The sequence below is a fragment of the Rhododendron vialii genome, chromosome 7a, assembly GCF_030253575.1.
Source record: "Rhododendron vialii isolate Sample 1 chromosome 7a, ASM3025357v1".
NCBI lineage: Eukaryota > Viridiplantae > Streptophyta > Magnoliopsida > Ericales > Ericaceae > Rhododendron > Rhododendron vialii.
Genome location: NC_080563.1, coordinates 12557192 through 12572787, shown reverse-complemented (window position 1 = coordinate 12572787; position 15596 = coordinate 12557192). Strand labels below are relative to the sequence as shown.

At 40.2% G+C, this 15596-nt stretch overlaps 1 protein-coding gene across 1 annotated transcript; it reads left to right on the top strand.

Moving 5' to 3' along the window:
• The first annotated feature begins 1241 nt into the window (after positions 1 to 1241).
• On the top strand, positions 1242 to 7801 carry LOC131333491 (NADH dehydrogenase [ubiquinone] 1 beta subcomplex subunit 8, mitochondrial). Its single transcript, XM_058368037.1, has 4 exons — positions 1242 to 1502; positions 1679 to 1765; positions 1892 to 1987; positions 7526 to 7801. The coding sequence occupies exons 1-4, from the start codon at positions 1365 to 1367 to the stop codon at positions 7580 to 7582; spliced, it is 378 nt and encodes a 125-aa protein (XP_058224020.1). The 5' UTR covers positions 1242 to 1364; the 3' UTR covers positions 7583 to 7801.
• Positions 7802 to 15596: the final 7795 nt, after the last annotated feature.

Genomic DNA, 15596 nt, shown 5'->3' with positions numbered 1-15596 from the left:
CCCTTCTTCTGTTTTTTGACTATAATAGTTCCTCTGGTAGACTGATCCTTTGATCTAGATCGTCTCTCTCTTGGTCGCTCTCGCTCACTCTAGAGTTGTAGAATTCAGATTTGTTGAACGCGTATTCACCGTCACACGATAAAATTGAATCTTCGATTTTGTGACCCTGGGCAAAATCTAAACAATAGGTCTGATTGTAATCTATTTATTTTCTTCCTACCAATCGGTTTGTTAGATTTTTTTTTGGAGAGTTCTAACCTAAAATCAATTAACAATATGAACTAGTTTTGGAATATATTAACTAAAGTTTTGGTGGTTTAAATGAGCGATGTGAAATAAAATTTAACACTCCCCCTCACGTGCACCTTGGATACACATGGATGTATGAATTGAGGAGATGACAACCACGTGATCAGGTGAGGCCACCCAAAACCTAACTCTAATATTATATTAGATTTCTTGTAGGGTTCAAATGTAAAACCAAATGGCTATAGATGAAGTATTCTCTAGAATATACTATAACCAAGTTTGGGTGCGTTAAATGAACGGTATGAGATAAAATCTAATACGTTTGAAAAAATATCTGACTTGTCAAAAATGATTGTAGTAGGTGTGACTTTGTTAAAACTCTATAAAAGTGACATTATATCATATTGAAATAGGATTTTTTTTTCTACAAAATAGGCTCAAAAAGTTGAAACGCTCTTAGCTTCAAGTAAATCTGTCAATGGACCGTTTAATCGCTGTAACTTGTTTTAATGATTAATAAAATTCTTATTTTGTCAAGAAAAAAAAAACCTGTGAATAGATCGAATTCGATCCAAAAGAATTTGAATCCGATTCGAAAAAAATTCGTTAATCCGAATCAGATAATCTGAACAATGACAACCACACAAACACTGTGCACAAAGCCGATAAAATCGTTGAACGAGCCCAACAGTTCATTCTTGAATGAGTTTTTAGCAGGCGAACATAAGCTCGAACTCGAGTACAACCTATCAACATTTTTTTGGGAAAATGACGACCAAGGACGTGTTTGATAATTAATACCCGCTAAGAACATTTTCAGCATTAACAAATATTCTTAGCATGTCCTTGACATGTATTAATTATCAAAATATGTTCTGGACCGTCATTTTCCCCCTTTTTTTTTTTGTATGGCCGAATGTTGAATATTGGGCCTTACCACACCTTAGACACTATTGCATTAAAGGCCAGCACGAGCCCCACGGGCCCGGCCCGTAGCTCTATTTCAACGATCATATGACGTGTACCCGGTACAGCTGCTGCAAACTACGAACAGAGAGAAGACTAGTCATCACCGTTGTTTCTCTAGGAAGAATTTTTCCGGTCAGGGAAAAAAAATGGCTGGCAGACTGAGCCACGTCGCGTCTCAGATCATGGGCGGAAACGGCGTCGTTTCCCGCTCCGTCGCTTCCTCCCTCCGGCTCCGCTCCGGCATGGGCCTCCCCGTCGGCAAACACATCGTCCCCGACAAACCCGTAAGCCTCTTCTCTTTCCCCAAAAATTCACGATCATCCCTTGATTTAATTAAATGTACATTTAGTTTAGATTCAACTTCGGTTCACTTTACGTCAACTGTTTCTTTCTAAATCTCCTGGTGCATTTTCGAACATTTATGAGAACCCTAGAAAAAACGTTTTTACTCGTTTTTCAGATGCCTGTGAACGACGAGCTTATTTGGGACAACGGGACTGCGTATCCCGAGCCCTGTATCGATCGCATCGCCGATACAGTCGGAAAGGTGAGCTCTTTGCTTCTGCTGATTGAAATTTGGCACTAAATGACTTTGTGAGAATTTGGTTCGGTTTTTTGTGGTTTGAAGGTCCTATGAAGTTTCTTATGGTTGTGCATTTGTTTGAGTTGATAGTATGAAGCTTTGGGGTGGTTGTGCGGTGGTTTGAGTTGTTTCGCTGCTCTTGGACTGTTGGCTGTTTGGAATGACAAGGCCTCCAAGATCCCTTTTGTGAGTTACCATCACCCCTAATTTGGTATTATGAGCCTTTATTATCTAGGATTGTATTCGGGTTTGGTGGAATGGATTGTGGTTATATGTTCTGCTATTCCCATTGTAGAAGTATTAAAATCTCTTGTAGTTGTGGTGTTGTTTTCTCCTTTCTTTTTGCGTTTAGCATGTGATCGAGATTTGATCGAATCTTAAGCTTCTAGAAAATGTGAAACCCGTTTTTTGTGTAACGTTTTAGATTTTTAGGGAAGACTGCAGAGTGTACAAGTTCATTGTTTGTGTCTTGCCTAAATATGTATGCATTATTCAGGGAGACCAATCTTCCCTAAGAGTCTAAGTTGAGTGAAAACATTTTGGGTGCTAGCGTAGGTAAACAGTTTTCTTTCTACTGTTACCACTCCGTTTAGACATGGTCACTTGGCAAATAATTGACAAATGACAATGCCATCAACCCAACGGCTGTTCTGTACCATGTGACAAATTATCTCTCATATTCTCACCTGTATTTCCCAAGAAAAAGCTTCCCTGAAACCATCTTTAGATAGTAGAGTCGGCATCTGCCCTTTTATTGGATTGAGCTACAGCATCTGTGGTTTCAGCACAAAATAATTATCTTGTTCGACAGCCCATATTCAGGACTATTTCGCTGACAAGCGATATTTTTTTTTAATTATGGGTAGAGTGTAGAGCTCACGTGAAAAAGCAGGAATCCAGGGGAATTGGAATGACAAGTGAATTTTCGTACATGTTGGAATTTGGAGCGGTCTTTATTTGCGTGACCTGCTGTATTGTAAGACACCAGTTGAATGTGCTATATTTTGAATTTAGGATAAACTATAACTGAATTGAATGAAATTTTACTTGGCTCTTTAGTGAGTTAAACCCCAAAGTAATTAATCACGGGTTTCGTCGCGCGAAGCAGCTGGCTATCCCATTTTGAGTGTAACTAAGCTTTTGCTTGTCCGACCACGTTGCTTGTCTTCTCAACTTCACAGCAGAACAAATACTCAACCGTATTCTAAATTTTCATTTTTTTGAACATAGATTGATAAGTCTTTCAGTATTTTTGTTGTATCGATTTGGACCGTTTTTTTTTTGGTAACCCAGAGTTTTATTAGAAAGAGGCAAAGAGCAAATGTAAAGAGGGAATCCCTTAAAAAAAAAAAAAAAAAACGAAACAAAGGCAAACAGCCTATACAGATAGAGAAACAACCCATTGAGAAAATATGCAAATAGAAACTAGCCAATAAATACAGGCGAAGACATGTGTGAAAGATTTACATTTCTGCTTTGAAAAGCTTTGATCCCATCTTCAAATGTAATTTGACTAATGACAAAGGAAGGGGGTCGTTGAATGCCTTTGAAAATCCGATTATTCCTTTCTTGCCATTCAAAGTAAACCATAGCAACTAGGGATAGCCTTCTGACGGAGTTAGGAACACCTTTCCCTTTGAAAATCAAGCAAAATCAAGAGACCTTCTGAGACCAAGGTGAAGGACCAGTTGGAATGCATGAGAGCTGAGCAACATTATCCCAGATTTGCTTAGAGTATGAGCACCCAAAGAATAGGTTATCTAAGGACGCATCATGGTGGCTGCTAAGAGAGCATGTAGGATAATTAAGGATCCCCCAACTATGGAGTTTGTCTTTTGTGCTGAGACCACGCCTAACAGCCATCCAAAGGATAAAGTTGTCTTTGGATATGTTCTTATAACCAATCAAGCTTATGCCAATTTATAATAGGGTAGTGAACCCTTAATGCATCCCAAGGATAACAAACTTGGTACTTGGATGAAGAAGAATCAATCCAAATGACTGAATCAGGGGCATTTGGATTTGGAGGATAAGGAGGAGCATGAAGAGAAATGAATGGCCGAGTTCGTCTTCATTGTAGACGATACAAACACCCTAGCTTTAAAATAGATACCAGAAACCAAATCAAACTGAAGCCCATAGTGATCCAAGAGAGGCCCAGCATAGTGCCAATTATCATGCCAAAGAAAGTACAAGAACCATGCCCAGTGATTGTTTTGATAAAAGGCTTGGCTTTAGGCACAGCTTGCTCCATGTCCCAGAGCAAGATGACGCTACTTGTTGCAAGATGACACTACTTATTAAAAGAAAAAATGCAAGAGGATGGAAATTTCAAATTTGGGTCATCATCATTGACTTCTGCCAGAACCACCTAAGCACTGCAAATGTTGCTTCCACTGAATTGTTGAAATCTGAAAAATATAAGTTTTGAACCTAGAAAGATAAGGTGCTTGAACCCTTAAACTAAGACTCATTTGGAGCTTGGTTTTGAAGAATGGCTGCTAACTCCTAATATTAATGCAGATAAAGTATCACTTAAGGAGACATTCTAGGAGATGTTGCTCTTATAAATAAGACATGATGGATGAATTAGGAAGTATGTTGCTCTTATAAATAAGACGTTCTACTTCACAATGTTTGATTGTACACATTGTGGGGTGTTTGTAAAGTGTCCCTAACATGATCCTTAGACACAACAAAGCAACATAAATTACGGAGTTTCTTCCGTGCTAACTGCTAGGATAACATTTGAGAAGTGGCTGACATGGTTAGATGGTATTGCCAAAAATTTGGTGGTTTGATAGTTTGGCTGTATGGACAGTGACAGATTAGTAACATGGCTTAATAGAGGCCCTCTCTATCTTTCTCGTTTTTAGCAGGCTCTTTTTCCTTCTAAAAATATGCTAGTTTAATTGTAGGTGTAGAGTTAGGGTACATTATGCCTTGTGAGGAATATTGTGCAGGCTGAATTTTGGTCTTGAGGGGGGAAATCGTAGTATGCACTCCTGGTTTTTAGAATGGTTGAATTCAAATTTCCAAGAAAAGGAAAAAGGACCAAATCCCTCCCGAGTAACGAAAGGACAGAACCTGATCATCCATATGCCCTACATAATGCAAAAAGGCACTACAACCCTAGCCTTTTTGTGGGAAGTGACCATAATCCCCAACTCGAGTACCAAGCACGGTTTCATGCTCCCTTAACCCCAACAAGTTCTTCCCACATCCTCCTGTTTGAATCATCATTTGTGTCGTGGAGGTGATCATCCTCCCTGTTTTTGAGAATATGTATCTCTCGCTGTCCTTTTGCGGTTAGATACAGAAGATTTTCTGCCACCATACCTTTTTCCAACAACCCTGGAGTCCCACTGGTTAAAATTTAAAACGCCCCATGCAGCTCCAACAGCCTCCATAAAGGCCTATTCTACATTTGTAAATATCATCCAGCTTTGTTTCCTGCAGACAGACAACCCCTGCCTTTCATTTCCCAGCATGTATTTCGTAACATCAGAACATGGAATAGCCTTGTTGGTAAGTCATAAGTATTTCCTCAAGCCACCAATCTTTTTTATAGCCTGTTCTGAAGCCTCAATCCCCCAGCATCCTCCAAACCTGTTCAAGAAGGCACTGGCTGTCACAAGACTCTCAACAGGGAAGTCCCCATCTAGAGTATGGATGGCTAGAGGCATGCACTCCAATGGTAGAATCTGTTCCCCTACCTTTGAGTCACCCATCTCACGGCATCAAGGGCACTAAGAATAGTTTCTTGTTTGTTCTTTTTCTAATTAGACAAACTGCTACTGGAAACAAAATACAATGGAAATGAATGTTATATGATACAGAAAGGCGGGGATTTGTTATGCAGACTAAAGGCAGAGATGAAGTTAATCATCAATTCTTTGATGATTAAGTAATTTTTTGCCAGCAGCTTATAGACAAATGTTGCACCTGGCCTGATTTCACATCAGATTGCTGGAAGAAGATATTCTTGATAGTGTTAAGTTGTTAACTGGTAATCAAGATGTAATAGCAAATGATTCTCGCATCCCCTTCTTTTTGCACATTACTAGACCATCTAATGGAATATGAAATTAATATGGGTAAATTACTGTTTACCCCCTTTAACTACGGGTCGGAGACACTTTACCCCCTGTAACTATTTTTTTAAGCACTTAACCACCCCTAAGTATTGAAAACCCGTATTCTGTCTTATTTCAGTTAGAAATAGGATGGTAAGTGTCATGTGCAAGTCACATGCCCCTATTATAGACCTTATTACCCTTCTCTTCCCCAGCAGCTTCTGAATTCCCTCCACTGTTATTATGATCTATAACACTATTTTTTTTTTTACTTTCAGAACCCATCTTTTCTTCTTTCGACTACCCCAAACCATAACCCAAAGACGAAATGTCATCGCTAGCAGCAGAAGCAACAAATGGAACTCACACTTGCGAGAGAGAGAGAGATGGGTATCTGGTTTATTCGCTCTGTTTCTCTAATTTTTTCCTTGATTCGAGCAATTTGGTTTGGAAACAATAGAGAGAACAATTTCGGTGAGAAAGCCTCAGACTTCCATGGCAGATCTGCTCGTCTGGTCCGAAAGACCCCCGCCTCCGCTCCTTGCTCCAACGCCTGCTCCCACAAGGTCCCCGATTCAGTAAGGTGGTGTTTGGAGGCCAGGTAAGGGATGAAGAAGTCGAGAGCTTGAACAAAAGGCGAGAGATCCACCCTGGCCCTCACTAAACACGAAAAAGCTCTCCTAAGGCAGAGGCCCCGACCGCGTCTTGATGCAATTCAGTCCCAGCGACGACGCCACAACCGGTGACACTATCAAACCGGAATGAGGAGCTTGACCTTGACTAGTAGTCTCCTCAAACGACTCTTTGTTCTTCGGATCCTAATTATTATCCTTCTACTTTACTGATGATGAATGTTGTTGCTGTTGTTGTTTGGCACTGAACCTAACGGCCATATGGGTACTAGTAGTAGTAGAACTGTAGAAGTGATCGGCGGCGGATCGGTTTCGATGGATTTGACCTTCTCTTCTAAGATCTGGTATTGGGGGTATTGGAGCCCAGCAATTGAGGGCTATTCCTTTTTTTTTATCTTCAGGGCTATTCCTTTGAGCACCATTTTTTTTTCCTCTTTGCAGAGGTGTGTTTTTTCGAAGGGCAATTTTGTAACTTAACACCTCTCCGTTACGGAAATCAGACAGATAAGGGTTTTCATTACTTAGAGGGGGTTAAATGCTAAAAAAATTAGTTAGAGGGGGTTAAGTGTCCCTGACCCATAGTTAAAGGGGGTAAACAGTAATTTACCCAATTGATAATCAACAACTGAGCTCATAGTAATGCGTGTCTTCTCATAAGGGATGGGTACACTGTTGGGGATCGATATTCTCTTTATTGCTCCTGCCTAGGAGGAAATGTACATGGACTTGTACTGTTCATTCGATCCCATGATTCATTTCCTCTGAAATTACATGCGTTTGTATGTACTCCTAAAGTACAACCACGAAACTTCCTCATTGGACCCATCTTGGAATAGACAGATATCAAATAGGTCCTTCCTCGTATTCTGCATACTTTCCACTTTATTGAACTATATATGCCTCTGGTACCGAAAGCTGCAGGTGGTAAAACTTGCTATTGTAATTGTAGACTGTTTTCCACTGAATTATATTCAATTTTCTGGTTCTGATTGATGATATTCCCGCTTTCTCGCCAGGCGCCGAAGGTCTACCCTTATGACAACCTACGAGTTGAGCTTGGCGGAGAACCATAGGCATCTGGTTGCGATTCTATGACAGGACAATGTCGTTTGACGTCCGTGTCTGTCTCCTGTTTATTTGTTTACTTCTGGTAGTTGAAGGCATCGAGTAATAATGTATTGCTGTGAGTACTGTTTCTGAAGTCTATATTGCTTAAAAGTGCTTTCAGGAACAAAAATGTATGCATGTTTGCTACACCAATCTATGAAACAACTTTGTTCCCCCGCCAGAAATTTTTTTTCCCTATGAAACTACTCAAGTTTAGAGTTGAGAAAAGAGCCACGGAGTATTTGGTTATTGCTCTTAGTAGCCTTCGTATTTCGTGTGTCAATAATTATATAACCATAGACAATCACACAAACATTTATACACACTCACTCACAAATAAATGGCGTGGGCCCCACACATACTGGAGCGCACTGGAGGTGTGCAGTGTGTGTGGGGCCCACCCCATTTGTGATTGTGTGTGTAAGTGTTTGTGTAATTGTGTGGTGCTAGCATTACCTTTTCGTGTATTGATACAAGGAAATGATAATGCCAAAACTGTTTTTGTTGGTGCCAAAACTGTTTTTGTTTGTGCCAAAACTCTAGTGCACAAAATGCTTGTATTATGTGCAGTATACAAGACTTTTATGCACTGGAGTTTTGGCACCAACAAAAACAGTTTTAACATTATCACTACCCTTGATATATTATTGTTTAAGATGCTTATTTTTGTGGAAGAGTAATGCTACAAATACAACTCTGAACACAATTGTGCCCGAAGCCGTTCGATGCACATGAGTCCACATGCATTGAATGGCTCTGGATGCAGTTGTGTCCGGAGTGGCGTTTTAAAGTCGTAGTCGTAAGACTATTTGTTTGTCGAATACACTTAATATGGATCTCATTTTACCACGAATTGGATTTGTGAACCTGTTCTAATTGGGATAAGGCCCTCTGCCCACCACATTCCTTCTGCTCGAAAACATTCCCTGGCAAATGAGTACAAAAGTTTTAATGCCAACGGGGGCAACTTTTTATCTCTTTGAGAATGTGTTCGCAGGATCTGGACCAAGAAATCAAAGCTGGAACAGCAAGAGAGACTTATGGTGGTGGTTAAGAATTTGGTTTCAGATATTTTGTTCTTCATTCTGTCCTCTTGTTACGGGCGGAGCTAGGCTTTTCAGAATGAGCGGCTGCATTGTTATGTTGGGGCCACGGCCCACGGTCGTCGGTCGATGATTCTATGAACTGTTTTCAGTGGTTGCAATTGCGCCCCCTACGGCAAAACACACACACACACTCTCCGCTACAAGAAAAAGTGTATTTGCTGACGAAAAGAATGGTGACGAAATTTAATTTTTACCATAGGTGACGAAAGGTTTTCGTTACCAAAAGTTACTGTAAGTGACGAAAAACAAGATTTTCGTCACTATAAATGACTTTCACCATGAAGGGTCTCCGAAAATCACTTTTGGTGACGTCACCCTATAGTAACTTTTGCTGACAAAAATTTTGTATTTCGTCAACAAAATACACTTCTTGTAGTGCTCTCTCATGTTAGTATGACCCATCTGGAACCTCACACAGAGAGAGCGTCTCTCTCTCTCTCTCTCTCTCTCTCTCTCTCTCTCTCTCTCGTGTTTGTATGACCCATCTAGAACCTCACACATAGATTTGTCTCTATTTTTGTGTGAGGTTCCAGATGGGTCATTCTCTCTCTCTCTCTCTCTCTGAGGTTCTATCTCTCTTGTGTCGGTATGACCCATCTAGAACCTCAGAGAGAGAGAGAGAGACTCTCGTGTTTGTATGACCCATCTAGAACCTCACACATAGATTTGTCTCTCTTTTTGTGTGAGGTTCCAGATGGGTCATTCTTTCTCTCTCTGAGGTTCTATCTCTCTTGTGTCGGTATGACCCATCTAGAACCTCAGAGAGAGAGAGAGAGAGAGAGAGAGAGGTCCCAGAAGGTCTAGCATTGCTGCATATAGGGCCCTTGTCAGTTGGATTTATCGACAAGGTCTCTTGTTTATGATTATTACTACTCTTCGGAATGTGGTATACAAACTGTTCAACGCTTATGAAGGAGCTGGCATTGGGCATGGCTTCATATATACGTCCAAATAATGGAGATTTAATTAATGCCATAACGTTTGGGTACCATATAGGAGTATATGTCACGGGGAAGACTGTTTGATTTCCGGTCTCTAGCGGAAAGTCTCTCATAGTAATTGTCTTCATTCTTCCACTGGCTAGCTTCAAACTCGATCCGTGAGAGTGACTGCTTAAATTTGACGACGAAGGTGCATGGGTTGCTCATTGGCATGTGCCACTAGATTCTCATCTTGTCAGTAATGTTTCTGGATCAAGTACTGTCGGCCGATAGCTGCTCGATATTGCTGTCATTTCGCATGCAATTTTAGGATAAATAACGCGGTGTCTTTGATTTGTCAAGGAAAAGGAAAATGAAAGATCTGTAGGAAAATATGTGTGAAATGATACAGAAGAAGATTTAGTTCTTTACCTAAGTGCAGCAAAGTCGCAGATAGAAAAAAAAAACCAAGAAATTGCATGGATGAGTATGAGGCGTGGCTTAGATTGATTAATGTATAAGGTTGATAAACGAGCCAAAAGAGCTTCATTTGAAATTTGAACGAGTTTTAAAAATACGTTTTGAGTTTAACTAGTTCGAGCTTGGGTTTAAAGCTTAAAGAGCTTCAAAAAAAAATTCTCAAAACCGGTTTGATTTTATGTAACAAATCAATACCAAACAATCTTTTAACGTGCGAATAGTAAGATTCGACTCATGGAAGAACAAAAGAAAATTAACAGCTGTGCTCAAGGAGCAGTAAAGCCGCCTTAGCATGGCCATGAATCCAAGATAATCTAAGAAACAGTATTAGATGCTAATGCCATCGTGAGCATCCCCAACATGGATCTACATCTCTCTCTCTATCTCATGGAAGAACAAAAACCTTATATTATTGTACGAGTACTACTATGTGTACATATGGCATGTATCTACCATATATATATGGATTTTGTGGGGCCCACCTCGGGTCCCACAAAGATGATTCGAATCATCCATTATTTTTAAAACATTTTTTAATGAAGCCTTGTAAAAAATCAGCGCAACCCGATATCGGTAATGAAAATTTAAGTTTGTGAATGACCACATTTTCATCGTGTTGAAAATTTGGCTGCTGCAATTCTGAACTGTTGGCGAAACCTCCACAAATGCTGAAATACACTTCGAGTCACGACTATGTCGCTTTCCTAAAGACAGTATTTGCCCCCACCAATACCAGTATGCAAAGGGTTACAGCAAACCTGCCTTCAAGATAAATCGAAGCCCGAACTTGAATTTCTTTCCGTTTTCGTTTACACTAACGAAACGGACAGAATATCTGCTTGAACGAATACAAGAACCGAGAACCACTGTGTTCTATTTTCTGCAGCAAAATAGAACGTAGAATGAATGCTAGAAAATATAGAGAGAGATGTAGGAGAAATTCGGATTATGTGTGTATATTATGAGCACTGGATTCTGCTAAGTAGTGGTCTATTTATAGGCCACTACGCACCCATTGAGAATGGGTATGCACCCGATCTAATTTGACCGTTGGATCAGATCCTATGGTCCAGATCGATCAGTCACACCCAGTCACACCGAACTGGTGTGCTGTTTCACTCACACCCAATCGGGCTCGATAGCGCTGACGTGCTAAGTGCAAAGTGCGCCGCTAAAGCGCCACAATGCACCACAGCTCACGCCACACAGCCCACGCCGCGCGCGCGCGTGTGTGAGTGTGTACCGGCTCTGCCGGTATGGTGCGAAGCACCAAAGGGCTGCACCACACTAGATCATTAGTTACTTACATTAGGAATGTTTCTTAATATATACCACTCCAACATCTCTCAGCTTACCAATGTGGGACAAAGCTCACAAAGAGGAAAAACAAGCATTCTAAAGAAACAAAGGAATTTTCCAAAACCAAAAACGACGACTCTTTTATTTTGAAAATCTCTAACAATCCCCCACCATTTTCGAAATACAGATGAAATATTCTCGGTTCTTATTACAAGGTTTATGCATACATAAATAGTGTCTTGCGACTTCAACTATTCACTTAGTGAAAACATATCAAAGCTGGTCAGGGCAGCATAGTAGACGTGTCTTTGAACTAGTTGTCCTCTGTCGACCAACCGGACATGTCTCACACATAATCCTCCAAATAGTGCAGATATCCCAATCGGTTGACCCGTGAACTGGCCTTGGGTCTTTTATCTTGATTTCATGAACGCTCTAAGGTCTAGCCCCTGTGACCTATAGGAAGCGGCACCACCTCCACATTCACATAGGTAGATTGCTATCCGTGCTCCTATAACATTAGCACAAAACAATCGATTAAGAACTAAGTAGTTCAACCTCATTTGTATTTCACATTATAGGTACAAAACACTTTACCTTGGAATGTGTAAAATAGCTTTAAAGTGTTTCCAATCACGACATATGGTGTAGTTTCTCATTGAACTCAAGAGATTGAGAGTATCAACCGGTTGAGTTGAGTTTCCACCAGGAGTGATTAAACTAATTGGGCAAAAGTCCCATTATCCTTGATGTTTTCAACACCAAATCCCTTGCAAGGCCTTTCGTAAAAGGATCCGCCAAGTTTTGACTTGACTTAACAAAATCAATGGTTATCACCCCATCAACAATCAATTGTCTCACATAGCTATGCCTTAGTCCAATATGCCTGGACTTTCCATTATACACTTGGTTATATGCTCGCGACAACGTAGCTTGACTATCACAATGCAGCGATACAGGTGGCATAGGCTTAGGCCACACTGAAATTTCGAGCAACAGATTTCTCAGCTATTCTGCCTCCTTACTACCAGAAGCTAATGCTACAAACTCGGTTGCCATGGTCGAGTCTGTTATCAACGTTTGCTTTTTAGATCCCCAGGAGATTGACCCTCCACCAAGTGTAAACACCCAACCACTCGTTGACGAGTGATCATTCCGCTCAGTAATCCAACTAGTATCAGTGTATCCTTCTAGAACCGAAGGATATCCACTATAGACTATTCCATAATCTATAGTCCCTTTGAGGTACCGCAGTACTCTATATACTGCATGCCAATGTACATGCCCAGGATTATTAGTATACCTACTAAGTCTTCCAACCGCATATGCAATGTCCGGTCTTGTACTTGTCATGGCATACATCAAGCTGCCAATCACTCTAGAATACTCTAGTTGTGACACAGCTCTCCCCTTATTAAGATCCAATGGTGATTGAGAGTCATACGGAGTAGACATCGGTTTGCTTTCAAAGTGATTAAACTTCTTTAAAATCTTCTCAATGTAATGTTCCTGGGATAGAATCAAGTGACCACCACTTCTTTTAATTCTTATACCCAATATTACATCAGCAATACCCATATCTTTCATACTAAAAATAGCAGAATGAAAATCTTTTGTACTCTGAATGCTCTCTTGGTCTGTACCGAAAATGAGCATATCATCTACGTACAAACAGATAATGACTCCTCGTTTGCCATTAAATTTACTATACACGCACTTGTCAGATTGGTGTATTGTAAAACCATTTGACACAACCACTTTGTCAAACTTCTCATGCCATTGCTTAGGTGCTTGCTTAAGTCCATAAAGAGACTTTATAAGCTTGCAAACTTTGTGCTCATAACCTTGCACAACAAACCCCTCTGGTTGCTTCATATAGATTTCCTCATCTAATTCACCCTTAAGGAATGCAGTCTTGACATCCATTTGGTGTATCTCAAACTTGTATATAGAAGCTAGAGCAATTAAAACTCTAATTGTTGAGATTCTAGCAACCGGGGCATAGGTATCAAAGTAATCAATACCTTCTTTCTGGGTAAAACCTTTGGCTACAAGTCTGGCCTTGAACTTATCAATAGTTCCATCAATTTTCATTTTCTTCTTGAAAATCCATTTACAAGCAATTGGCTTAGAACCAGGTGGTAAATCCGCCAGAACCCATGTATTATTATCCATGATAGAGTCCATCTCATCTTGGATAGCCTCTTTCCAGAAAGCCACGTCTTGCGATTTCATTGCTTCCTCAAATGTCAAAGGATCATTTTCAACATGAAGTGAAAATACATTGTGAGCACATGAAGTCTCTCTAGTGCCTTCAACTAGATAAACTATGAAATCAGGACCAAACGTTTTCTCTATCCGAACTCGTTTGCTCCTTCTCAATTCAACTTGTTCCTCAGGTTCATTTCCTTCAACTAGAACCTCTAAAGGCTCGTTGTCCTCTTCGGACATCAAAGGAAACTCTTCCGAATCTTTATCAGATTCTAAATCTTTACTAGATTTTAACCTTGGAATTCTGTCAAATCTGTTTTCATAGAACACTGCATCTCGAGATTCAATGATGGTGTTGATGGACACAACATCATTCGGCTCGGCCACTAAAAACCTATATGCTTTACTGTGCAAAGCATATCCAAGGAATACACATTCGATTCCTTTTGGACCCAGTTTCTTCCTTTTAGGTCTAGGCAATCTCACAATCGCTCTACACCCCCAAGTCTTAAAATAACTCAAGTTTGGTTTCCTTTTTGACCAGAGTTCATATGGAGTAATGTTAGACTTTTTGAGAGGTACTCTATTTAGGATATAAGCAGCGGTAAGTATAGCTTCGCCCCACAAACCTTTACTTAATCCTGCATTGCTTAGCATAGCAACTACCATCTCACATAAGGTTCTATTCTTCCTTTCGGCCACTCCATTTTGTTGTGGTGTATAAGGTGCAGTTACTTCATGAATTATCCCTACTGATTCACAATAATCAGGGAAGTGATATTCACCACCCCTGTCAGACCTAAGACGGTTTATCTTCAAACCACATAGATTTTCAACTTCAGTCTTATATGCAACAAATTTATCAAGTACTTCATCTTTAGAATGAAGCAAAAAGACATAGCAAAATTTCGAATAATCATCTATGAATGTTGCCATATAAAGTTTTCCGCCTCTAGTTGGAGTGCTATGAAAATCACATACATCACTATGAATCAATTCAAGTAATGTAGAAGTCCGCTCAATTTTAGGAAATGGCAATCTGGTTATCTTTGATTCCAAACAAATCTTGCATTTATCAACCATATCATTATCAGATTTAGGAATTAGTCCAGATTTTATCATGCAATCCATTTTCCTTGTACTGATATGTTCTAAACGAGTATGTCATAAAGATAAAGAATCAAGCATATAAGCAGAAACAACTGTGTTATTAATATTAAGCATAAACATCCCCTCGGTTACATAGCCTTTGCCAACAAACACACCACCCTTGGACACAACAATTTTGCCCGACTCAAACACTACTTTAAAACCATACTTATTAAGTAGACTTGCAGACACGAGATTCTTCCTAACTTCCGGTACATGATACACATCAGTAAGAGTCAGCGTCTTGCCAGAAGTGAACTCCAAATCCACTTTGCCTTTTCCCTTAACTGATGCAGTTGACGCATTTCCCATGAACAGAACGGTACCATCTGCAACTGGACTATACTCAGTAAAGAGCCTCTTGTCATTGCAAACATACTTTGTCGCACCAGAATCAACCCACCAACTTCCAGCATCATCGAGGATATTCGCCTCGGAAACAACAGCAATGAATTTAGAATTCTTTGCCCCAGATGCTCCTGGATTTCCACCAGAGTTCTTCCTTTTCAGGATTTTGCAATCTTTCTTAAGATGCCCAGGTTTGCCGCAATGCCAGCAACCAGTGTCGGTAGGATCCCGCTTCTGCTTCTTCCACTTACCAGAAGACTTATCACCGTCCCTGTTCTTGCGTTTCTTGTTGGAACTTTCTTCCACCACATGTACTTTAGAAGTAGAATTATCCTTACCCTCCTGACGCCTTGTCTCTTCCTCCACGCGAAGGTGTTGGGCCAACTGATCAAGGGTATATTCCTCGGTCTTGTGTTTGAGTTCCTTTTTGTAATCTTTCCAAGATGCAGGCAGTTTGTCAATAACAA